Source organism: Suncus etruscus, chromosome 20, assembly GCF_024139225.1.
Source record: "Suncus etruscus isolate mSunEtr1 chromosome 20, mSunEtr1.pri.cur, whole genome shotgun sequence".
NCBI classification, from domain to species: domain Eukaryota; kingdom Metazoa; phylum Chordata; class Mammalia; order Eulipotyphla; family Soricidae; genus Suncus; species Suncus etruscus.
The window spans coordinates 6,815,849-6,842,317 of NC_064867.1; the positions used below are offsets into that span (position 1 = coordinate 6,815,849).

The 26,469-nt window shown below is 38.1% G+C and overlaps 1 protein-coding gene across 13 annotated transcripts in view; it reads left to right on the forward strand.

Moving 5' to 3' along the window:
- The window catches only part of CLASP2 (cytoplasmic linker associated protein 2), a 178,589-nt gene that overhangs the window by 96,561 nt on the left and 55,559 nt on the right, over positions 1 to 26,469 (forward strand). For 5 of the 13 annotated variants that reach the window (XM_049766378.1, XM_049766379.1, XM_049766384.1 and 2 more), the window contains 7 exons: positions 991 to 1,161; positions 2,872 to 2,979; positions 6,646 to 6,708; positions 7,714 to 7,820; positions 10,381 to 10,404; positions 12,563 to 12,807; positions 15,951 to 16,014. In XM_049766378.1, the coding sequence (XP_049622335.1) occupies positions 991 to 1,161; positions 2,872 to 2,979; positions 6,646 to 6,708; positions 7,714 to 7,820; positions 10,381 to 10,404; positions 12,563 to 12,807; positions 15,951 to 16,014 (782 nt within the window). The remainder of the gene's footprint in view (positions 1 to 990; positions 1,162 to 2,871; positions 2,980 to 6,645; positions 6,709 to 7,713; positions 7,821 to 10,380; positions 10,405 to 12,562; positions 12,808 to 15,950; positions 16,015 to 26,469) is intronic. The other 8 variants (XM_049766380.1, XM_049766381.1, XM_049766387.1 and 5 more) reach the window with 3 other exon arrangements.

Here is a 26,469-nt window from a genome sequence, read left to right on the forward strand (position 1 = left end):
GCTCCTACTCTGCCTCATCTTGACTAAACGTCCTTCACTTTCTAACTCTGAAAATCATTTTGGAAAGGGTCTAACTTCAATGATATTTATCCACTAGTCATGTTCTAGCCTCAATATTTCTACATCTGCATTCTAGTCTGTGGGCATCCAAAATTCCTTTGCTACTTGAACAGTTGTTTTGTTTTTTGGTTATTGGGGGCCACACCCAGCAATACTCAGAGCCTAGTCTTGGCTGTGTGCTCTGGAGAGGCTTGGGGAACCATATGGGTTGCTGCGTATTGAACCCTGATAATCCATGTGCAAGACAAAATGCCCTACATGCTATACTATTGTTCTAGCCTTCCTTTGCTCTTTGAAGGCTAATAGCAAAAACAGATTCCTTCTTCATCTGACCCAATTTTATCAGCAACTTTATTAGGACCATTCAGAGCTTATCTCCACAGGTGAACTGTTTTATCATAAAGAAAATTTTATTTTTTCTTAACAAAATATGACAAGAGAATTATAAGGGATTCTTTTTTCTTAACAATATAATGCTTTTTCACTTATAGAATTTTAGCCATAAAATGTTTTCAAAAAAAAAAAAAAAAGAAAGAAAAGAAAAAGAAACAAAAAAAGAAAAAAACAAAAATAAGTTTTCAGAGAATTACTTTCTTTGAAAATATTTTATATTGTTTGTGTTCTGAAAATCAGAAGAGTGTTTGCCTTTTTTAAAAAGTTGTTTTTTTTTTATCTCGCTCTAAACTTCAGATATCTTTCCCATGATTTGCTTTTCAGTACTGGTATATGTACTGAGTACAGTTAAATGTATATCTGCATATGATCAAAATAAAAATTAAAAAAAATGTATATCTTCCCCAGTCTGTTTCCTTTGAACTTAGAATGTCCTTTATGATCATAATTTTCTCAGATATTTCCTGAAATTTTAGCCTTTGACCAAATTCTCTTGAGGTTCACATGTTAACATTTACCTCTGTGTTTGGCGTTCAGCTGGCAGCCGATCTGGGTCTCCTGGAAGAGTTCTGACCACGACAACTCTCTCCACTGTGAGCTCTGGTGCTCAGAGAGTACTGGTCAACTCTGCATCTGCACAGAAGAGAAGCAAGATTCCCCGGAGCCAGGGCTGTAGCAGAGAAGCTAGTCCATCAAGACTCTCAGTTGGTAAGATTTTCATGTGGTGGCCGGACTGAAAATACTGCCTGCAGATCATTTTGCCTTGTATTCAGCTGATCCAGGTTCAGTGCTCTGCATCCCATATGATCCTACAAGCTGCCAGGAGTGATTCCCCAAGCACAGAGCAATGAGTAAGCCCTGAGCGTAGCTTGGATATGCCCACCCCACTCCCCCAAAGAGAAAGATTTTCATGTGAGAGTTGGAAATTTTTTAGATTTGAAGTTGAAGGAAAACAGCTTAAATGGAGAATAGAAATCTCAGTTAGAAATGAATTATAGGGGTCCAAGCGATAGCACAGCAGTAGGGCACTTGTCTTGCACACAGCCAGCCTGGGACGGATCCTGGTTCAATCCCTGGCATCCCATTTGGTCCCCCCATTCTGTCAGGAGCAATTTCTGAAAGCAGAGCCAGGAATAAACCCTGAGTGCCATTGGGTGTGACCCAAAAACCAAAACTAAATAAAAGTTCAGAATTTTCGGGCCCGGAGAGATAGCACAGCGGCGTTTACCTTGCAAGCAGCCGATCCAGGACCAAAGGTGGTTGGTTCGAATCCCGGTGTCCCATATGGTCCCCCGTGCCTGCCAGGAGCTATTTCTGAGCAGACAGCCAGGAGGAACCCCTGAGCACTGCCGGGTGTAGTCCAGAAACAAACAAAAAAAAAAGTTCAGAATTTTCTTTTAAAAAAAGAAATGAACTATACAACATCTTGCATGTATAATAAGATGTTAAATTTTTTATTTTAATAAAATATTTTATCCTAATTTTACACATACTAGAGGACTGTATTCAAGAAATGTAGTTGTATTCCTGGTAATGCTTCATCAAGTATAACTTCCACCTTTGAAAAACATAAATTATTGATCATATGTATTTCTTAATGCTTTTATTTAGCTCAATTAACATGATTACAGTAGTGTTAACATTTATACTCCTTTTTATTAATATCTTTAAACACCTTTATTACAAATATGATTGTAGTTGGGTTTCTGTCATGTAAAGAACACCCTCCTTTACTGGTGCAACATTCCTACCACCAATGTCCCAAATCTCCCTCCTCCCTGCCCAACATTTATGCTCTTTTTTTTTTTTTTTTTTTTTTTTGGTTTTTGGGCCACACCCGGTAATGCTCAGGGGTTGCTCCTGGCTATGTGCTCAGAAGTTGCTCCTGGCTTGGGGGACCATATAGGACACCGGGGGATCGAACCGCGGTCCGTCCAAGGCTAGCGCAGGCAAGGCAGGCACCTTACCTTTAGCACCACCGCCCGGCCCCAACATTTATGCTCTTGATGTACCAAATCAGTGTGTGATCAGTTTTTCAGAGAGGAAAATAAAGTTATAAAAAGATACAAATCCTGGGCCAGAGTGTTAGCACAGCAGTAGGGTGTTTCCCTTGCACGCTGCTGACCTAGAACAGACCCGGGTTTGATCCCCAGCAGATGGTCCCCTGAGCCTTCCAGAAGTAACCCCTGAGGGCCATCAGGTGTGGTCCCCATAAAAACCAAAACAAAGCAAAAAAAAAAAAAGATGCAAATCCTGTAATCCAAGAAAGAGTACAAAGGTTAAAGTACTTGTCAGGAATAGCTCCTGAGCAGTGCCTACTGGTATGACCCAAAGAACTCAATTATATCAATGAATTTATACAGAGATGTGAATCCTGTCTTTTGGTTTTTCTTTTCCACCATGGCCATGTTGTACCAGCTCGAAGCAGTCGTATCCCTCGACCAAGTGTGAGTCAAGGGTGCAGCCGGGAAGCTAGTCGGGAGAGCAGCAGGGACACAAGCCCTGTTCGATCATTTCAGCCCCTTGGTAAGTATCTAGACAGGTAGGACAGACCTTGCTTTCCCCTGTATCGGCACATCTGGTAACTCAGATGCCTCGGTTATATCTCTCTTATCTGCATCTTGGCCTCTTCTTTCTGTCTTCTGGAGAAAATAGAAGGAAATTATAGTTTGGGAAAAGCCCTTTGATATTTTCTCATCGTAAATGAACAACTTAAAATTTGTGTCAATAAATTCTACATTATTTAAATGAAATGTTGGGTTAAGATTTTTCTCAGTGTATAAGCCTATAAAATTAAAACTTTAAAGAATGATACTTAAATATTTATACTCACAAATACTCTTCATGAAATACTGTTAATTTATATAAAATAAATTATTTCGTCTTTTTCCACAGAAATATTGACATTTCAGCTTAGGTTTCTAGAGTTTCTCAAACTGAACTACTTTTTAAAATGGGACATATTGGGTCTGGAGCAATAGCACAATGGGTAGGGCATTTGTTTGCATATGGCCAACCCGGGTTCGATCTCTGGCATCCCATATGGTCCCCAGAGCCTGCCAGGAGTGATTTCTGAACACAGAGCCAGGAGTAACCCCTGAGCGCCCCTGGGTATGACACAAAACAAATACATAAATAAAATGGGAAGGATTTATAGTTGAACAGTTGTTCCTCATTCACACATGTCATATAGCTGCTCTAAAATATGTCCCTGATTTTTAGAATTATATTATGACTGGATATTTACCTTAATTACAAAAATACTAAATGAGAGGCCGAGTGATAGCACAGAGCATAGGACTTTTGCTTTGCATGTGGCTGATTCAGGTTTCTTTTGGATGGCTCATATTTTCTAAAAATGTTGTGGTATTAGCATTAACATAGATGCACCATTAATAAAAATACATCTAAAATCTTTGGCACAAAAGTAAAAGAAATCTGCATTAAGGTAAGAAATGAGTGGTGGGCCCGGAGAAATAGCACAGTGGTGCTTGCCTTGCAAGCAGCCGATCCAGGACCAAAGGTGGTTGGTTCGAATCCCGGTGTCCCATATGGTCCCCCGTGCCTGCCAGGAGCTATTTCTGAGCAGACAGCCAGGAGTAAGCCCTGAGCATCGCCGGGTGTGGCCCAAAAACCAAAAAAAAAAAAAAAAAAGAAATGAGTGGTGGGGTAGGGAAGGAATCCGTAACAGCAGTATTGTTGGCAGTGAAGACGACCCTGGGAACTAAGCACTCACTGCTAGTCTTTGAAGGGAGTTTTGTTCACATCTTCTCTCACTTATTGCAGCTTCAAAAACCTTCAGGAGCACATGCTGCCTCTTCCTCCCACCCCCTGAGCACCACTGGGGTATGACCCAAAAACAAAAACAAGGATTTTCATGTGAGAGTTGGAAATTTTTTAGATTTGAAGTTGGAGGTAAACTGCTTAAATGGAGAATACAAATCACAGTTAGAAATGAATTACAGGGGCCAAAGTGATAGTACAGCAATAGGGCGTTTGGGATTTTGGCCACACCCAGAGGTAGTTAGGGCTTATTCCTGACTCTGCACTCAGGAAGTAATCCTGGGGGTACTAGGAGGACTGTATATGATGCTGGTGATAAAACCTTGTTGGACACATGCAAGGCAAGTGCCGTACCCTACTATCTCTCTGGCCCAGCACATGCTTATTATTTTCCTAACTTTATGTAAAAGAAAAGCGAGGCATAGACAAAACAGCTGGAATTGAACCCAAGACATCTAACCCTATGACATATGCTCTTGAACTGTCGCATATTCATGCCACTTCCTTTAGCCCTTCAAGGTGGCATGTTTATTTTATACAAATATAAGATTTCTTCCATTTTAAAATATATATACATATTTGTATATGTACAAATGTTTCTGTGCACGTATTCATCTTTATATGTATGTGTTAATGCATACATATACAAAGTGAACAAAAATATCTCTGGCAAATATTAAAATTATAAAAAGAGTGCTCTGGGATGGAACACAAATTAAGTTAAGAATTTCCCTGCCTGTGCCTTTAGTTCAGTGGGATTTTCTAAGGTACCACAGGACAGTATAATAAATTTGTGACAATGTCTCAGAACAGAAATTCCTCACTAGAACACATCTACCTCAGGAATCTGTAACTTTGGTGCGTGGGGGTTTATTTTTTGCCTTATTTTGCGGGAGGAGGGAACTCTATGGGATGCCAACACTTGAACCTGGATCAGTTACATTCAAAACAAATATATTACCCACTGTACTACCTCTCCAATCTCAATTTTGTTGCTTTTTTTAAGGTCCTGTGGCAAAGAAAAGGATGACTTATATAATTAAGGTCTCTTAACTGCTCTGATGCTATCTAAGGAAGGGCTACTTTTAAGAGCATTATCTTTTATTAAAAATTTAAATGAAAAAAATTTATTTTTGAGGGCTTGTCCCCACGCTTCCACTGCCTGAGCTGCCCGCCTGGGCTCTGCACTGGCTCTGGTTCTTCTGTGCATCCCAGGGTTGCTGTCCTGGCTCACAGAGATACACATGGTGCTCTGCTGCCACAGGGGACCCAGTGACTGTGGCTCTGATGGGAAGAACAACCGGCTTTCCCAGCTTCTCCAACTTGCATGTCTATGCCCTCTCCCTGTATGTTTGGGTTGGCTGTCCTTTTCCCAAAGCCTTCCTTTCGGGGAGTGAACCTTCCCCTCCAAGAGGAAAAATTTAAATGAATTTTTATAGTTTATATCCATATATAAGAAAAAGATTAGGGACCAGAGAGATAGCACAGCAGTGAGGCATTTGCTTTGCACAAGGCTGAGCCGGGTTTGATTCCCAGCATCCCATATGGTCCCCTGAACCTGCCAGGAGCAATTTCTGAGCACAGAGCCAGGAGTAACTCCTGAGTGTCGCTGGATGTGACCCCAAAACAAAACAAAATAAAAAAAAAAGATTAACCGTATGCTGTATGAAAAAATAACTTTGAAATCTAAGATTTTAAACACATTCGACTCAAATTTAGAGAGCCATGTCAAGTGTAGGGAAATGTCAGTGATTCCTACCTCAAAATTACTGATATACTTTTATATATTTAGATATGCTTTGCTATCTAAGTCAACTGCTAAAGTGTTGAATTTATATGAGCCATTATGAAAAACATGTTGTTAACATTAATGATGTATAATGTTTTGAACAATGAGAAGTGGTATGTGTACTATTTAAGAGCTTGGACCTTCAAAGTAAACAGATACTGAAGTATATATCACTACTAGTAATGTGATACCAGTATAGTTAATTATCCTCTTTCTTTACTTTCCTTTATCGATCTATAAAAGAGAACAATAAGAACTGCTTCATTGGATTCAGGATTAGAGGAGTTACTATTGGTTACTAGTGACCATAGTGGTTTTTTTTTTAAGAAACTAGTGTCCATTTGTTTCATGCTTGTGCCTTTGACATTTCCTTTCATTTGAATACTTACATTTTTCTGTCTCCCGTGGGCCTATGTCTGTCTTCTTAGGTGTAAGATCTGTTGTGTGTCAAGGATGATGATGTAATGCTAATATGCAAATGCCCTGTTCGGCAATATATTGACCCTTGCCTATTAATTATAGTAGCCACGTTGATTAACTCTCCTTGCCTGACTGTAGTGCTACCACTATTCCTCGTTGTTATAGTGATAGATGAGGTTTATATGGTCCTGTTATTCCAGCCTCCAGACACCATTCCAGATCTACTGGTGCCCTCTACGCCCCTGATGTGTATGGGGCCTCAGGTGAAGGATGAGTACATTTTCACTATCATCTGTGCATTCATTTCAGTTTTGGGGGGTTTTTTTGGTTGGTTGGTTGGTTGGTTGGTGTTTTTTTTTTTTTTTTTTTGGCGGGGAATTTTTTTGCTTTTCAGTTTCCATTGAATATTTGTTTTTATTTTAATTTAAGTTACTGCAGAACAAAGCATTTGTGATTTTTTTTTTTTGCCCAAATAACTTGTTCCCCTTTAGCCATATTATTTGATCATTTTTTTCTCACTGGCAGGTGGACATTTTTCTTTAGTGTAACCTACTAAGTTATGTCACTTCTTAATATAAAATTGTTTTATGTTCTCAGTTACAAACTTCATCTTTGTACATATGTTTGAGAAAAAAAAAACCAAAATGGTGGATGAAGTGTTTTAATTGTAAACAATGACATAGAAAGCAGTTGAAGGGGAGAATTCATTCTAGTTTGTCTTTAGACACTTTAGAATGTTGATGCTTTCAAACAACTAATGATATCTTAGTTTCAGAGTGAAATTATCTATCCTGAAGGAGGAGAGATAACATTTGGAGGTGTCTTTCCTTTGTAAATTTCTGCTATAGCTTCATTGAACTCCTTAATCCATTTTGGCTTGAGGATTGATATTTGTTCTGGGTTACTCTGTGACTCGACCATATAGATGAGACTTGCCTGTCTGATATGTGTGGATTAACTATGGGCTATAGACTTGCAAGCCCTCAGTCAACTAGCCGTGCTTTTTTTTTTTTTTTCTATCTTAATGCTCATCAATGTATTGTTGGTACTATTGTTTAAATTTATTTTCCATACAATGACTAATTTTAATTGCCTTTGCTCTTTCATTTGACTAAAAAAAGTAAGTGTATCCAGAAAATACAATATAGCTCTTAAAATGCTTTCCCCCTTTGGTTTTTTTTTTAAAACCCCTTTAATACTCGTAAGGTTTCCAACAAATTGTAATTTTTATGACTCAGAAAGCTGTGTTCCTTCTCTTGATGAATTAGGTGCAGGCTATGGGATCAGCCAATCAAGTCGACTGTCATCTTCTGTCAGTGCCATGAGAGTCCTGAACACAGGTTCTGATGTGGAGGAGGCAGTAGCAGATGCCTTGGTAATCTTCATTTCCTTATCATGATAAATGTTCCATCACAATGCTGATGTATTGAGGACTCAGTCTACCAGTGTGGGAAAGAAAATGCCAATATTCTTTGAATTGAGTCTAGGAAGATGGGCACAATGTTAAAAAAAAAAAAATATATATATATGTATATATATAACTAATGATTGATTTTAATCAGAATTCTAAGCCAGGGTCCACAGTAACTGAAGGGATGTCAGAAATATTAATGTTTTGATTTTATTAATATGATCACGTCTCTTTACACTGTAATATACCATGTATCAAGGCAGATAGATTACGTAAATATGTATGTTACACCCCTCCATTTACCACCTTACAAATCCTTTTCTAGCCCTTCACTCTCTCAACCCAGATCTGTTATTTCTCCCCCATTTATTCCTTCTTACCCTCAATTCTTAAAATAAAATTTAAAAAAAAAAGAAAAAATTTATTACAGAAAACTATTAATAAAAAAATCACATTTCAAAAAATATATATGTGTACTACAAGCATATAATTTCTTTTTTTTTTTTCGGTAAGCATATAATTTCAAAGCTAGATTAACTTTTAAATGGAAGTGATATTTTCATTTCCATAGGATTTTGTTTAATCTTCTGTTGCTTCCACTTTCTAAGCTGAAAGGAAGAACATCCTCCAGGTGAATTAGAATTTAGGTATTTTGAGATCAAAGAGATAGCTCAAGTGGTAAAGCACATGGTAGCATGTTCAGGAGCCCATGGTTTGATACCCAGAAATTCATGACTTTCCATATACTGCCAGCACTTCCCAGGAACATACCTGGAGTAGACCCTCAAAAAAAAAACAAAAGGACGTGACTTATTGACTCTTCATGCCTGACACATTAAATTGTCAGCTAAAAAAATATAGTCTGAATTTAGTGCTAAACTCAGTTCTTCCCCAGCTGGAAATTTCTTGTCCTTTCCCTTCTTCTTTCCAATTAATCTTTCTATTTCCAAGAAAATAATCTAATGATGCATGATACTTGGAAGAGTGTTATATACTTATACAGTATTATTTTTTATCATGTAAAATTATGAACTATTGGGGCTGGAATGTTAGTATTCATTTGCTATGAACACAGACTGGCCTGGGTTCAATTCCTAGCATCCCATATGAACCCTCCCCCCCCCCCCAATCCCTGCCAGGAATAAGCCCTGAGCACTGCTGGTTGTGGCCCTAAAAAAATCAGGGAAAAAAATTATGAGTAATCTTTTAAGACAATTTTTTGGATTGACTTTTGATGATTTCCCAAAACAGCTCAATAAGATACATCCTCTTTGAAATTACTGTATTTGTCCTGTGTTCAAGAAATCTGTACTTGGGACCAGAGTGATAACACAATGGACAGGGCATTTGCCTTGCATGTTGTCAACTTGGGTTCACTTCCTAGCAATCCAATTAGTCCCTTGGGCCAGCCAGGAGTAATTTCTGAGCACAGCCAGGCATAACCCCTGAGTACCACCAGTTGTATCCAGAAACCAATATGTTGATATAAATATATAGAGTTTCTTGCCCAGAAATTATAATAGTTTCATCTTTGTTTTAACATAATATCAAAATTATTATACCTTTAAAATTATAGCTCACATCTTAACCTTTTTTTTTTTCCACATAGATGTAAAAAACAAGTTTTTATATTGGTTGGGCAGAAAAGAGATAGCTCAATCTCCTAGAGCTCATGCTTTGTGAAATCCAAATTCAATCCTTAGCTCCTTATTTATTAATTAATTCATTAATCCAATATTTATTAATCCAATTGTTTTAATTATGATTGACCTAATTATTTATTGATCCAAAATATTCATTAACTCAATCCTTAGCACTGCCAGGTGTAGTCCAAAAACACGGAACAAGAAAGGAAGTAAAATTGATGGACAAAATTAACTAGTGGACATGGGGCTGGAGAGATAGAGTGGAGGTAAGGCGTTTGCCTTGCATGCAGAAGGACAGTGGTTCGAATCCCGCCATCCCATATGGTCCCCAGAGCCTGCTAGGAGTGATTTCTGAGCGTAGAGTCAGGAGGAACCCCTGAGCACTGCTGGGTGTGACCCAAAAACACAAAAAAAGAAAACAAAACTTTTTAACTAGTGTACAATGTCAAACCGTTGATTTTGAGAAATTAAGATGGAATTTGCTAAAAATTCAATATACATTGTCTATTACAGTAATGCTACTTATAAATACATGCGTAGTACTGTTATCACAGTCTATATGTATTGAATTTTCTCCTTTATGCGTTTGGTTATTATGTGTTATAATTTAATGTACTAATTAGAAACTTGGTACTTCTGGGCAGGGGCTATATTGATCACATCTTGTCCTGATATTAAATTGTCATGTTTTGAGCTACCTATTCCTCAGTGATAGAATTGAAGATGATATGTACTTCTGATAGGTAGCTCTTATGTCTCTGTATCAAAATATCTGATGTTCTGGTTATAAGCATTATTTATACCTACTTCACTGTGCTGTTCAACAAAATGTTCTTCATTGTTTTCCATTTCTCTCTTTAAAAATTTACTGCTCTCAGCTCTTAGGAGACATACGGACTAAGGTATAGATATCACTATTTTCTGACATCTTATACTATATAATATTTTCCTTTGCTTCTTCAATTTAATAGGTAATGTTCCTATTTAAAAAGTAAAAAATGTAGCAAAATTCTTTGACATTTAATTTTTTTTATATATTATTATTAATAGAAAGATAGTGCTTCTCTAGTGCCTTTTAAGGGATCCTTTATTTAAAGTCCAACTTCTTCATTCGTATAATGTAATGCCACACAACTTCAATGAATCTTTAATGAAACTGACCCTGGAACCCCATACAGGAAATAACACATTGTTCTTATTCCGAATCAAATTGACGTCTCTAAATCAATATGAGATATTTGGTACCGGAACATTTATAAAATATCTTAGTTCAAGCTACGTTTACCTTAGAATTTGAAGATTTTTTTTTTGCCTTTTTCTTTTTATGGTCAAAGTGAATTACAAATCTTTCATAGTAATGTTTAAGGCACATAGTGATAATGAATGAGGGGCATTCCCATCACCAGTGTTATCCTCATTCCACCCCTGTTCCCAGCATGCATCCCATTTCTTCCTCCTCTACCCCTCGTAATGCTAGTACAACTGTTCCCCCCTTGAACAAGAATATGAAGAATTTATAACAACTTGAAACTGTTGTATATAGTATACTACATAAGAATCTTTTCTTCACTCTTCAGCCTAAATCCAAATGTCAGATTGCATAAACATTTGTTACCGATTATTTTTCCCCAGGAAAATCTGAGAATAAACCATTACTCACTTTTCACCTTTATCATTCAAGGATTATTAGCAGTTTTCTATTTTAACTTAGGATATATAAAAGTTTTTGAATATATAATGATTAGTGGTTTTATATGATTAGATTAGAATCTTTAGATGTGAAAAAATTGGAAAATGCTCGCTACTTCATTGAGATAGTCATGTTGGGAAAAAAAGAGGACTGATGAAGAGCTTAATTCCTAAAAATAATAATATTGTTCATAATAGAAGGATAGTAAAAAAGATAGCAGAGGGGCCATGGCAGTAGCACAGCAGGTAGGACATTTGCTTTGCATGCAGCCAACTGGGTTTAATCTTTATCATCTTATATAGCCCCCCAAGCCTGCCAGGAGTGATTCTGAGCACAGAGCCAGGAGTAACCCCTGAAGACAGCCAGGTGTGGTTCAAAAGAAACCAACACAAACAAAAAAGATAGCATAAGTGCATGCCTTTTATGTGGCCAGCCCTAGTTGATTGCCAGGTACTGCTGGGTACAGACACACCAGTACCATGGGGCTTCCTGCCACTGTCTCCTCAGCAGAACTTGGAAGGTTCTCCCTCGCCCCCACATCTTTATCTTTCCCTTCATTTAAAGAAAAAGGAAAGAAAGTAAAGTGAACAGTAGGTCTCACATCATTTTTATCTGCATCTTCCTTTTTTAGGAGTCATGAGGGCTGGATATAAGATGTGACTAGAGCTTAGAAGAAAAACAAGAAATGATAGTGGAAGCAAAGGAAGTTAGAGGAAAATAAAAATAGGATAAAGTAGAGCTTCGTATTAGGGGAATTGTACTTGTTCTCAGCCATGGTTCATTTTCTGATTACTTCCATCCTTTAAAAAGGTAATTTTACACCCGAATGAGTGCTCAGTACACTGGAGCCCAGGTTTGACATGCAGGAGGCCCGAGTACCATCTCATGATCCCCTGCTGCTCGGTTTAACATTCCTCCCCCCCCCCCCCGAAAAAAAGGACAAAATTAAATAAACAGTTTTATTTGCTTCTTACCAACTCAAGTGGCTAGTTAATTTCTTTTGATTTGTACTCTAGTATAAATAAAATAAAAATATAAAAATAAAAACTCTAGAACTAGTAGAACTCTAGTTCTTTGTTTTCATGAAAAAAGAAAGAAAAGTGAAAGCTACAATTTTTGAAACTTCCCGCTTTATATTATAAACTTTCTTGGTAGGCAGCCTTACCGTTTCTACTAATTCCCATAAGCAAAGACTTCTTTGTCTTTCTTCTAAAGCATGTTTTCTGAAGAAAAACTAAGTGTTGACATTGATTACAACGATAGCAGCATGCTTCACACTGATTTTATACATTTTTTCTCTTTATAGTCAGTAGAAACTGAGGTTCATTTTGTTAGCTCTAATTCATGAGATTTTCTTTTACATATAACAGAAAAAGCCTGCTCGAAGGAGATATGAATCCTATGGAATGCACTCAGATGATGATGCCAACAGTGACGCATCCAGTGCTTGTTCAGAACGCTCCTATAGTTCTCGAAATGGTAGTATTCCTACCTACATGAGGCAGACAGAAGATGTAGCAGAAGTTCTTAATCGCTGCGCTAGTTCCAACTGGTCAGAAAGAAAAGAGGGCCTCCTTGGTCTGCAGAATTTATTGAAAAATCAGAGAACACTAAGGTGAGTTGCAATGTCCTGAAATAACTTGTCAGGATAGCAAATTATGACTTATCTTTGTTTCCGTAACACTTTAAATGCTGGAACTGGAAAAGGCTTGTCCTGAGTTCAGGTAGTTCTCATATTCAACACCTTTCAGACTCTTTCTGTACTATCACTACCAGAAAAAAATTTAACTTTATCTATTTAAGGAAACACTTTACATGGAAACAACATTGTGTTTCTAAATAGGACTTATATGAAAAAATGTTGATTTTCTAACTAAAATAAATAATATGTGGCAAATCAAAAAATATTACAGCTATCTGGTTTATTAAAGATTGGTTTTATGGAACTGTAATGATAGAGAGTACAGCAGTTAAGGCTCTTATCTTGCATGCAGACTGTCCAAATTCAATCCCCAGCCTCTCAAATGGTCCCCTGAACCTGCCCAGCAATAATCCCTGATAGTGGTGATTGGATTGTGTTGGGAAATTGTATGCCTGAAACTCAACTATGAATAACTTTGTAAATCGCAATATTCAATTTAAAATTTTTCATTAATTTTAGGGGTCAGAGAGATAGGTACAAAAGGTAACCTTGCATGCTGCTAATCCTGGTTCGAATTCCTACTTAGAATCCTCCAAACACCATCAGGGTCACTCCTATCTACAGGAATAGCACCTGAGCACCCCTCCCTATGAAACAAAACCACCCAGACCTTTGGGAGAGGGGATAGCTCTCCATATAGTAGGAACACATTGTTTGCATGTGTGAGGTCCAAAATTTGATTCCTTGCACAACTTAGCCTCTGTGCACCTCTGAACATAGCTCCGAAAACCCCAAGCAAGGCCAGAAGGACCTTGGTGGCCACCAATTCCCACTGGGCCCAAGCATTGAACTGTCCAGCATAATTGCTTGAATGCTGCCAGAGTGGCCTCCTCTAAACGTGCTTGGTTGGCCCAAGAAAGAAACAAAGATACATTAAAATTTGATTCCTGGTAAGTTTTTTAGTGAGGAAGTAAAAAAGCTATGCTCATGTGAAAATGAAGGTGATAATTTGCTTCCCTGTCATATCTGTATCTTTGTATAGGACGAGGTGACATTGTAATCATTGTTTATAAGGACAGAAGTTTATACTGGTTTTTAGTTATTTTTTGTTTTGGATTGGCTTTATTTTTTCCTCCTGTATTACTTACAACTTTTATCTATGTAATGGTTTTAACCTCTTTGGTCATCTTCCTTAAGAACTAAGTTTCAGGGTTAGAGAAATATTACAAGTCTTAGAGTACATTCTTTGCATGGCATGCAGTCAATTATGGCTCAGTTTCCAGCATCTCATGATGTCAAATAAATTCCAACTTTGTGAAATTACCACACATGTGTATTTCTGCCCCCAGACAGACAAGTCTGATGCAGGTAGGGTAGCCACAAAAGATGAATAATCCAAGCCAGGCAGGAGAGAATCATGGAGTCAGTTTGCTTCTCACTTCCTGATATCTCTACCTGAGTGCACCAAGCTTGGCCCTCTGATTACAGGGGTGGACCCAGTAATATCCAGCACCAAGCATCAGATCTCATGTTGAGCTACCTATCTGACTGGCTAAGATTCATGGAGAGGGAGTCCTAGCTCTGTGAACACCACTGAAGTCCTCTCAAAATCAATTTTTTTCGGGGCTAGAGCGATAGCCCAGTGTGGTAGGGTTTTTGCCTTGCACACTGTCCAGGACGGACCTGGGTTCGATTCCCAGCGTCCCATATGGTCTCCCGAGCCAAGTGCGATTTCTGAGTGCAGAGCCCAGAGTAACCCCTGAGCATCACTGGATATGGCCCAAAAGACCTAATTGTGGAGTCAAGAGATAACTTCGGGGTTGGCATATAGCTGACTCTACCTTGATCCCCAGCACCCAAAGCTCCCTGAATGCAATCTTGGAGACCTCAGGACACTTCAGAAGTGGCTTTCAGGCCTCTGAGAACATTTGAGAGTGTGTGTCCCAACACCGACTCCTCCCCTGCACAAAATATAAGGTTCTAGTTTTTCCGTACATTTAAATGTTTTAGAAAATAGAGGGTTACTTTCTGACATGATGCCTAAATTCAGAGTTTAATTTTGAGAAGTATTTGAACTGTATGACTCAAATGCTTATATCTTCCCTTCTAAATTATAGTGCATTCCTTTACATTTCATGAGTCTCTGAATAAAAATCGTATTTTTAGCACAGCGGTAGGACATTTGCCTGCATGTTGCCGATCCTGGATGGACCCAGGTTTGATTCCAAGCATACCATATGGTCTCCTGAGCTTGCCGGGAGCGATTTCTGAGTGCAGAGCTATGAGTAACCACTGAGTGCCACCCGGTGTTGCAAAAAAATATATATATATCGTATTTTCCCCAATCTCATTGAGATTAGGTTAATATTAGATTCAGTATATCATTGTAAATGGCAAGGGAGTAGGCATTGTTTATAAGGCTTTAGCCCCTAGATTGTGATGTTTAAGAAAAGACCTTTGGAGTCCAAAGCAACAGTACAGGAGGAAGAGCATTTGCCTTGAACGTGGCCAACCCAGGTTCAATACCTAGCATCACATATTGTCCCCTGAGCACCAAGAGTTATTCCTGAGCACAGAGCCAAGAGTAACCCCCTGACCACCACAGAGTGTGGGCCAAAACAAAAAAAGACCTTTGCTTTTAAATTTTAAGATTCGTTTGCTAGGAATATCATTTGCAGATTTTCTTGTCATGCTACATTAATAAAATAAGTGTGTTTTATAGTGACTGCCAAGAGAATTACTGTTACACCTGGGGAAAAAATTGCATTGGATCTGAGTGCTAGAATCACAAATTTCTTAAATTTAAGACTTTTCTTTTTACTTTTTTTTTTTTTTTTTTAAGAAACCCAGTAGTAATTCTTTTTCTGTTTTGGTTTGGTTGGGGGCGGGGGCCACACCCAGCAGCACTCAGGAGTTACTGGGAAATCATTCATGGGAATCAATCATTCCCATATGGTTTGGAAGACCATATGGGATACCAGGGATCGAACCTGGATCAGCCATGTGCAAGATAAGGTCCTACCTGCTATGCTATCGCTCTGGCCCCTGGACCCAGTAATATTTCTAAATGACTTCCTACACCAAAATATTCATTAGCCGCATTATTATTTTGACAGTCGAGTGGAGCTGAAGAGATTATGCGAAATTTTCACAAGAATGTTTGCTGATCCTCACGGCAAGGTATGTCTTAGTATTTTAAGATCATTTGCTCATAGGTATATTGCAAAAAAAAATAGTGAAATAGCAGGGGAGAAGTAAGCCATTTGAGCGTCATTATTGCTGTAAAATGGTAATAATCTTTTAAAAAAAATTAAAGTTAGAGGGGGGAGAGCGGAGAGTTATATAACTCAGTCATTGGTCTTGGGTAGTTTAAGATTCTCCTTAAGAATATTTAAAATGGGCTGGAGCAATAGCACAGTAGTTTTGCCTACTAGCCTGGGTGCGTGCATCCCATATGGTCCCCTGAACCTGCGAAGAGTGATTTCGTAACCTCTGAGCGCTGCCGGGTATGGGCCACTCCCCCCAAATATATATATATATGTTTTTATATATATAAAATAGAAAAGCCCAGTGAACAGCATAACTCTTACATGATTAATCAGGGTGATCAAATTTGTATTACTAAGAGCAGTTTATTCTTTCTAAAGGAAATGATTGGGGTAAGTTAAAAACATAACTGACATTTTACTCGGTTTTCTTCTGTGATTACATTAATGTGTATGTCTGTATATATATGTATGTGTTTCTCTTAAAAGAGATACTATTTTCTTTTTTTTTTTTTTTTGTGGTTTTGGGTCACACCCAGCAGTGCTCAGGGGTTATTCCTGGCTCCATGCTCAGAAATTGCTCCTGGCAGGCACCGGGGACCATATGGGACTCCGGGATTCAAACTGATGACCTTTTGCATGAAAGGCAAGCGCTTTACCTCCATGCTATCTCTCCGGCCCCCAGAGATACTATTTTCTAAAGGGATGTCATGACAGCATAAAAACAAAATATGGCTTTAGTCATCATTATGTAAAAGTATTAAAGGGGCATTTCACGTGTTTAAACAATTTTTCCAGAATTTTTTATTCTAATGTTGGTTAAAATATATACATACTCAGCTTAGTCTGCAAGTGAACTGAAGAATTTTAATTTCCTAGTTATTATTGTGTAAAGTGTTGTATCTTTGTTTATTTTACTTTTAGCCTTGTGATTTAACAATGGTGACACTTGATTAGGTTTCTTCTTTTAGGACACCAAGTGTCTTCATGAGAATTTCTAACCTAAGTGAAAGGCATTGTGGAAAAGAATCTATGAGAAAAATATTAAGAATATCACTTGACTATTGTTTTCGGTTTATTTTTGTGTTTATTGTTTTCTCATTATTTTCATATTACTTGCAACATTTCTTAAAAACATTAAAATCCCATTTTGTACATAAACTAAAATCTTTCTGAAAGATAAATTTCTTATGTTTTATATCAGTAGTTATCAAAGATCAGAAGCTTTCTTCATTCTAAGAATGAAAGTCCATAAAAGATTTTGAGTTATTAAACTTCTTCAACAAGTTACCTAATCTCTTCCCTACCTGAAGATAAAATGCCATACTAGATTAGTCCTTTTGTGTATTTTGTTTTCCTTTTCTTTTTAATGATTTTTTAAAATTCAGTCTCCTTGAAATTAAAATTTTCTTCAAGGGACCAGAGCAATGGCACAAGCGATAAGGCATCTGCCTTGTGCATGCTAGCCTAAGACAGACCACAGTTTGATCCCCCGGCATTCCATATGGTCCCCCAAGCCAGGAGTGATTTCTGAGTGCATAGCCAGAAGTAACCCCTGAGCGACAGCGGCTGTGGCCCAAAAATGAAACAAAAAATTTCTTTGTGATTGGGTTTCACACATACAATGTTTCAATACCAATCCCTTCTCCAATATCCTCTTCCCTCCACCCAAGACTCCACCCCATTTGCCTCTCACCTGTCAGTCTACTTCTCTTATATATATATATATATATATGGATAGATAGATAGACTTTTACACTGATTTACAGTATTGTCACTCCACCACCTTTCAGCACCACCTTTGCCTCCTGGTTGGACACTTCCCTCTACTATAAATATTGATGCTTCCCTGTCTATCTCCTAGCCCCCTACTAAATACCAGCTCTCATTTTCTTGGTTTTTATTGTCTTCAGGTGTTCATTATCTCACCTTTATGTTTCTCTATATTACACATATACAAGAGATCATCGTTCTGTTTTGGACTCTCTCTCGCTAACTTCACTTAGCATGATATACTCCAAGTCCCTCCATATAACAGCAGATTGCATGACTTTAACTTTTCTTATGTCTGGATAATATTCCATTATGTATATGTGCTTTATCCAGTTTATGTACTTTAACATTTAATATATAATATTTTTTATATTTCTTTGTTTGGTTGGTTGGTTTTGTTTTTGTTTTGTTTATTTGTTTGCCCACACCTGTCAAGGCTCAGGGATTACTCCTGACTCTGCTCAAAATTACTACTCCAGAAAGGCTGGGGAAACCCTATGGGATACAAGAGATCAAACCCGGGTAGGCTACATGCAAGGCAAATGCCCTATCTGCTGTTCTATCACTCTGGCCCTCTCATCATCTATTCTGGAACACAGGTTGTTTCCATATTTTGACTATTGTGGATAGTGCAAGAAACATAGGAGTGCAAATGTTTATTCTCCATTTTGTTTTTGGCCCCTTGGAGTACATTCTAAGATTGCTGGATCAAAAGAGGGACCAATTCCAAGATGTTTTAGGAGTCCAAATTTTTTTCCAGGAAGTCTGGAAATAGAAACATTCTCACCAGTAGTGAATGAGTGTCCCTTGTTCCTGGCATCGGTGCCAGCAGTAGTTGTTCTTGTTCTTCTTGATGTATGCCAATCTCAATGATATGATATCTCATTGCTGTTTATGATTTGCATCTCCCCGATAATTAGTGATGGGGTATTTTTTTTCTGCTTTGGCCATTTATACTTCTGTTCATCTCGTCTCCCCATTTTTTGATGAGATTGTGTGTTTTTTTCCTATAAAATTTTACTAATTTTATATATTTTTGATATTAACTTCTTATCAGATGATTTCTGGATAAATAATTTCTCTCAATCTATGGGCAGTCGTATTTAGGGCATCGTTTCTTTTGAGGTGCAGAAGCTTCCATTGCTTTGATAGAGGTTCTTTTTGCTTCCATTTGCTTGGTAAAGGTCTCATCTTTTAAAATGCCTTTTCACTTCAGTGTCATGGAGAGTTTGGTTTTCCTCTATATACCTTATGGATTTATGTCTGATATCAAGGTCTTTAATCCATATTGATTTGCCTTTTGTGCATGGAATTAGAAGGAGATCTGGGGTCTTTGTTTTTTTTTTACATATAGCTGACTTTTTCCCAACCCTCCTGTGAAAAAACTTTCTTTACTCCACTTGTTTTTCTCCTTTACCAAAAATTAACATATTCCACTCTATTCCATTGATCTGAGGATCTGTCTTTATTCCAGTGCCATACTGTTAAAGTTGAAACAGTGATGCCTCTTGTAAAGTCCGAAACTCGGGATCCTCCACCAAAAAGACCACTAGGGAGAGAGACAATAATGTATTGCATGGGAGTTTATTCCAGTCCAACATCTCCTAAGAAATGAAGACCCAGATAATGGCTCACAGACCAAATTTAAGGGTACCTAGGGCTCAGTCTAGGGAATCCCTGCCTCTGGGTATTGATCTTTTAAAATTATTCATCCTTTGGGGCTGGAGCAGTGGCACAAGTGGTAGGGCATTTGTTTGCCTTGCACGCACTAACCTAGGACGGTCCTCGTTTCAATCCCCCCCCCACCTGGCGTCCCATATGGTCCCCCAAGCCAGGAGCAATTTCTGAGTGCATAACCAGAAGTAACCCCTAAGCGTCACTGTGTGTGACCCAAAAAGAAAAAAGAAAATTATTCGTACGTCATTAGCACAAGATTAGGCTAGGATTGGTTGTAGTTCAAATGTAGCACATGGTTATGGTGGGCTGTCAGCTAAGTGCGACTAAGACTTTTTTTAGATCCAGAGTGTGGTGTCATCTCGTTGGCTGTCAGCTGCTGTTTTGTCTCTGATATCTGACCAGGAGGCCAGTTTCTTTTCTTTTCTTTCTTTTTTTTTTTTTTTTTTTTTTTGCTTCTAGGGCCACACCTGGTGACACTCGGGTTACTCCTAGCTATGCACTCAGAAATCACTCCTGGTTTGGAGGACCGTATGGAATGCCAAGGGATCGAACCTTGGTCTATCCTAGGTTGGCACGTGCAAGGTGAACCGCTTATACCACCACTCCGGGCACCCGGAGCCCAGTTTCTTGAATATCCCCATCGGGTCTGTTTCTAGGAACTGGCCGCTCTTCTGGGCCTAGTCATTATACTTTAAAACTGCAGCCTTTCATGGTTGTACTTAGGCTTACAATAAAGCCGGGTTTATAGCAGTTAACTTCCGTAAGCAAGCAGAATACAGAAGCCAAAGCAATGTTATTTCTCATATTATTTCTAACCAAAGGCACACCATTTTGTAACATCAACAGTTAATTCTAAATCTTAGATCCTAGCAATCACTCCCATCTTCTTTGTCCCAAGGGTTGCTTTGGCTAATTGTGGAGTTTTATTATTCCATATGAATTTCAGGCGTGTTTGGTCTAGTTCTTTGGGGGGGAAAATGTCCTAGGTATCCTTACAGGGGCTGCATTAAATTTGTACAGTGTTTGGGGGAATATTGCCACTTTGATTATTTAAATCCTTCCAGTCAATGAGAAAAGAATGTGCTTTCATTTTCTCGTATCCTCTTTTTATTTCTTGAAGTATACAACCCAGCATGAAAATCAGAAAATACACAGCTCAAGAGGAGAGATGTAGGCAACATGTGTACAGGCATATGTACCCAGGCAGTACATATGGACACATGGACCCATTCTGTGTCTCTTACTTGGTACAGTGAGTCCATTGACTATAGAGAATAGAGATCGTCTAGTGGTTTTGTGCCATGTCTCTTCAGGAATTTGATGTTTTCTGGGATTTGTTTGGATTAAAGTAATCTCTTTAATTCCTGTAAAGATGGCTTTGAATCTGTGAAGCTCCTGAACTGTTGTTTATACTTAAAGCTGTGCATCGTTCCTTCATATCTGAATGAGTCAAGTATTCTTGGGGAGGCATTCTTTTCATTGAGGTTTCTTGTTGTTTTGACTGTATGTCACCGATGTCTTCTGGCTCAGAGAGTTTCTTTGGGTAAATCTGCTTACTGTAAATCTTAAGGACAACCCTTTATGTGTAATTTCCTTCTTTGATCTTAATGCCTAAAGTATTCTATATCTATATTTTTCTCCATTCTCATTTGGATGTCTTGGAATATCTTATTTGTATCTTTTTGATCTGTACCCTGTGGAGCTCCAGGATGTGAGTTCATGTGTTCTCTAGCTCTAGGAAATTCTCAGCAGTGGTGTCTTTGACTGTTGCTTCTTCATAGGGGTTTTCTTCCTAGCACGCTAGAACCCCAGTGATTTTTATGTTGTTCCTCTTAAATCCCAGAGTTCTCTTCTCAGCTATTCCATATTTCCAGTCTTTTTCCCATCTCCTGTAGTTGTCTAGAAGTTTAAGCACCTCATCTCCAAGTTTCACAGTTCTGACCTCAGCATCTGTTACTCTGCTTGTAAAAGCCTGCCAGTGAGATTTTCATTTTGCCTACCAAGTTCTTCAGTAATGTCATTTCTGTTTGAAGTTTTCTTATTTCTGATTTCGTATCCTCTTGTGTTTTATTGGCTGTTTGTTTCATTGTTTCTTTGAATTCCTTGAATATCCACAATATTTCCTCACTGAAGTCCTTATCAGAGAGGTTATTATAGATGTTAATTCCAGTTGGGACTTCATGGCTACCATCTTTACTCACTAAGATTGCCTTAACAGCAAATAAATCTTTTTATTCTCTGAAACACCTGGGATTCATTAGTTCTCTGGCAAGCTGTTTTATTCCCTGGAGGAGAGGATGTGAGAGTCTTCAAATGCACTTACATCCCTATGACCCATCAGCTCTACTGCTTTCACCACACACTTGGACATGTAAGACCATGGGGAACAATTGATCAGCCATGCAGCAGTGCTCCAGCTCCCTCTGGAGGAAGCCTGGTTTTAATTTTGTGATGTCAGTGGTTGAACCCAAGGCTTCACATATAAAGGCAAGCATTCTATTCCTGAGCAACATCCCCTGACCATCTTGAACTATATTTTAGTTCCCCAACTATGCTGTACATGTGTCTTAAAACACACTTCTCTGGAACACTGCCCTTTCTTCCCTCACCCAGCATTCTTGCTTTGATTTCTCATCTTCCTCAGGCCTGCTTTAATATACATTCGGAATTGGAAATGCCTATCTGTACTCAACTGTCCTGAAAGTTACGGGCTAGAGCTATGTGAAGCTTAATCCCTGACAGGCCATTTAGATATTTCATATCTAAAGATATTCCATGAGCTTGGTTTGGATGTATGTTCCCATATCCTCTAATGTTTAAGTGAACCATGAGGTCTTCTTTTTTTTTTTTTGCCATTTTTATTAAGGTGCCATGATTCACAATACTTTTAATGATACTTTTCATGCATCATTCCAATACCAGCCCCTTTACCAGATTATTCCTTCCCTCCATCAATTTCCCAAGACTTACATATACCCCCTTCCATATACCCCCAACTTCTTTCAGGTAAGCTCAGTTCTACAGACTACATATTCATCTCTGGTGGTTTCTGCCATTTGTTATTTTCTTACAATGGTTCTTTATATCCTTAATATGAAGGAATTCTTTATTGTGGAAGTGGTGACACCTACACACATTAAAAAATATTGGCCCAGAGCGGTACACAGCAGTAAGGCATTTGCCTTGCACACAGCTGATCCAGAACGGATCTGGGTTCGATCCCCAGCATCCCATATGGTCCCCCGAGCCAGGAGCAATTTCTGAGTGCATAGCCAGGAGTAACCCCTGTGCGTTACTGGGTGTGGTCCAAAAACAAACAAACGAAAAAGAATAGTTTTAACTCCTGAAGTTCCCAAATATTAAAACAAAAATCAGTGATAGGTTTATAGCCATAAATCTGCAAAACATAATTTAAAGTTTCATTATATTTCAACAACAGAGGTAGTATAATTCATAATTAATAAGCTAGTGAAATGAAATTGCTTGGATTCATAATTTACCTTTACCACTTAGCAATAATGTGGCCCTTTATTCCTAATCCAATAATAAAATTAATAGTAATGTCCAACTCATAATATTTTGATAGAAATTAAATTAGTTCTTACACATAAAGTCCTTAGAACACGGGGCCGGAGAGATAGCATGGAGGTAAGGCGTTTGCCTTTCATGCAGGAGGTCATCGGTTCGAATCCTGGCGCCCCATATGGTCCCCTGTGCCTGCCAGGAGCAATTTCTGAGCCTGGAGCCAGGAATAACCCCTGAGCACTGCCAGGTGTGACCCAAAAACCAAAAAAAAAAAAAAAAAAAAAAAAGTCCTTAGAACACATAGAAGCTTTAATCAAAATTTAATCAGTAAAATTTTGATAAGTCTGAAAACTCAAGGAGTTAGAGGCAGCTTTTATTTTTCCCACTCTCGGCCCCTTTTTCTCCTTAATGTAATGTATATCAGATGCCAAAGCAACCCTCTCAACCCTCTTTGGTTTCTGACTCTGAAACTATGGGGAAAGAGGTATGTGCTCTGAATTTTTTTTTATGCTCCTACCTCTTGAGTTAGGTTCTTGAGTTTTAAAAGCTATGATAATTGTTATCATAAACAATGATAATTGTTTCATACCTTCAGAAAAATAGTTTAACTTGTGAATATACCCCTTCTGAAGAAAAAATAAAGACCAGCTTCACGCCAAGATGAGGCAAAATGCTGTATTGTAGTTCATTTGAATCTGGAATTTAGTATGGAATAGAGTATTTTCATGTGCTAGACATGTGTAAATATGTTCTTCTTGAAGAAATTATATCCCCCTCTCTAAATAATTAAAAAAAAATAAAGAAACTCATGTAATGTGATTTGTAGTAAAGATTGGCTATGCTCAGAAAAGAAGCCAAGTGTTCTTTGGTCTTACATACTTTTCAGAAATTTAGCCTCAAAGATAGTAGATTTGGGGACCATAGGGTACAGTGGGTAGAGTACTTGCCTTTTATGCAGCTGACCCAGGTTTCATGCCCAGTATCCCATATGCTCTCCTAGCCCTGCTAGGAGTGATTCCTAAGTGTTGAGTCAGGAGTGAATGTGGCGTGTGCGAACACACATACACACACATACACACACACACACACACACACACACACACACACACACACACACACACACAAAAGCACACATTAGTGGATTCTAGAAAATAAGTAGTATTTGTTTTTGTTTTGTTTTCATTTCTTTGGTAGCCTGGTGCTGGGAAAGCACAGGAAAATCACATCCTTCTTCCATTGGACTCATTTTGAGTTTATCATGAAACTTTAAAAACATGTCACTTTTATTTTCTAAGTGTTTTTCTTCCATACAGGAACTTTGCATTGATGGCGACTAATTTGTGTGTTTTTCTTTCTTTTTTTTTTTTCTTTTTGCATGCTGTCCCCTGTGTTGGAACTCTCAATAGAGAGTAAGTTGGTTCAATATTTGTTGGAAACCTAACTTTACTGCATGACTGTGCAATTAACCCTTTTTCTCTGTTTTCTCTCCCAAAGAGTTCATGCAGTGTTGGACCCTTTGCAATCTACGAAACGCTATTTGCAGTTATGCAGACTATCATTCTGTTTGGAGATGTGCTTTTAATCTACTAATTAATCTAATTTGATTATGTTCTTCTGTTCTGTATTCGATGGCTGGCACACCTAAGAGAGCAGTGAGTCTAGGAAAAGCTGCCTTGAGCTAGAAAGAGAGTTTTAAGGGGCTGAGCACATATTTTGCATGCCACATGCACCACCTCCTGGCACCACCTGTTCCTCTGAGCAGTTGTTGCCCCTGCACAAAGAAAAGACTGCCTTAATTGTAATGAAATACTATTATTTTTTGCAATAAATTATCTGAGAGTTATGGGGTTATAAATTGATTACATTGAAGACTGGTACTATTGAATTATTTTAGTAATATAAGATCAGCTTTTCCATAAATAATTGAATACCCTTATTAATCATGATTGAAGAAAAGCAAACAGGGCAGTTTATGGAGCAGTGATTCTCAAAATTTTCTTCTAAAAGTGAATTTTTACCATTTGTTTTATAGTAGTATGTTGACATTTTATTTTATTTAGATATATAGATAAATGTAAAGATATATTTATGTATAATGAAGTATACCATCATTGTAGAGTAAAAGTACATGCCTGCATTTCTTTCAACTATATTCATATCATCTTCAATCCAAAGATATTTTGGCTTACGGGATTTATGTCTTGGAATAAATAAATAATTTAGATTTTGACAAGAACATAAGCAAATTTTGGTTTCATCAGCATCAGGAGTAACTTCACAAGGAGGAAAGATTGGGAAGTTTATAGGAAAGAAAAGGAGCAGCTTTAGTAATAGCACAGCAGAAAGGGTGGTTGCCTTGCATGCAGCCAACCCAAGTTTGATCATGTTCCTCCAGCCCATCCAAGAGAGAACCGTGAGCATAGAATCAGAAGTAATCCCTGAACACCTCCAGGTGTGGTTAAAAGCAAACAAACAAGCAAAAAGGAAGCAAATCTAGGTTGAGATGAACCTAGTTTTATTATACATCTCCCATTGTTTTTGACAAAAGTGGGGAGCAGGTTAGCTACCAACTACAGGGTAAATTTGACAAGAGAAAAAACATACTGTTTAAGGAAATCGCTCCTACAAATTAATTGGCCAACTTGTTTTTAGTGTTTAGTCTCTGACAACTTTGACCTTGATTCTAATTAACAATACAGTATTGTATAAATAGTCTTTCTTGTCTGAGGCCAGTGAGATAGTATAGTGGGTAGGGTTTTTGCCTTCCATGTAACCAGCCATTCCCCAGCATTCCACATAGTCCTCCAAGCCTACCAGGAGTGATTCCTGAGTACAGAGCGAGGAGTAAACCCTGAGCACAGCCAGGTATATTCTTCCCCCCCAAAAAAAGAGAAAAAAAATACGTAAATATACCATAAAGCTCATTCTACTACAGGTTCATAGTAAGGGCGATAGGGTGCTAATGTAGTCCAGTCAGCTTCTTGTGTGGCAAGCTCTATCTCTACAGAGCTTTAGCTACACACTGTGTATAAACAGAGGATGTTTATAAGGAAGTTTAGGTTCCCAGCTTGCTTAAGCATTTCAGACATTGTTTTGTAGACACTGAAGAGACCTGAAAAGATGATGTGTCTATGAAAAGAGTGATTTTTACAGTCCGGTGGTAAGGAAGAAAATGAGCTACCCCCTGTTGTATTGGAATACAACTCTGCTCACTTATTTGCATACTGACTGGCCTCTACTTCATAGTTAAATAGTTTTGACAAGCACTGGATTGTTTGCAAAGCCTAGAATATTTACTATCTAGCCTATCATAGAAATGCTTTTTATATCCCTAGTACACAAAATGTAAAGATTAAAGTTAATCCGCTACAGAAATTCAAACTTAAAGACTGAA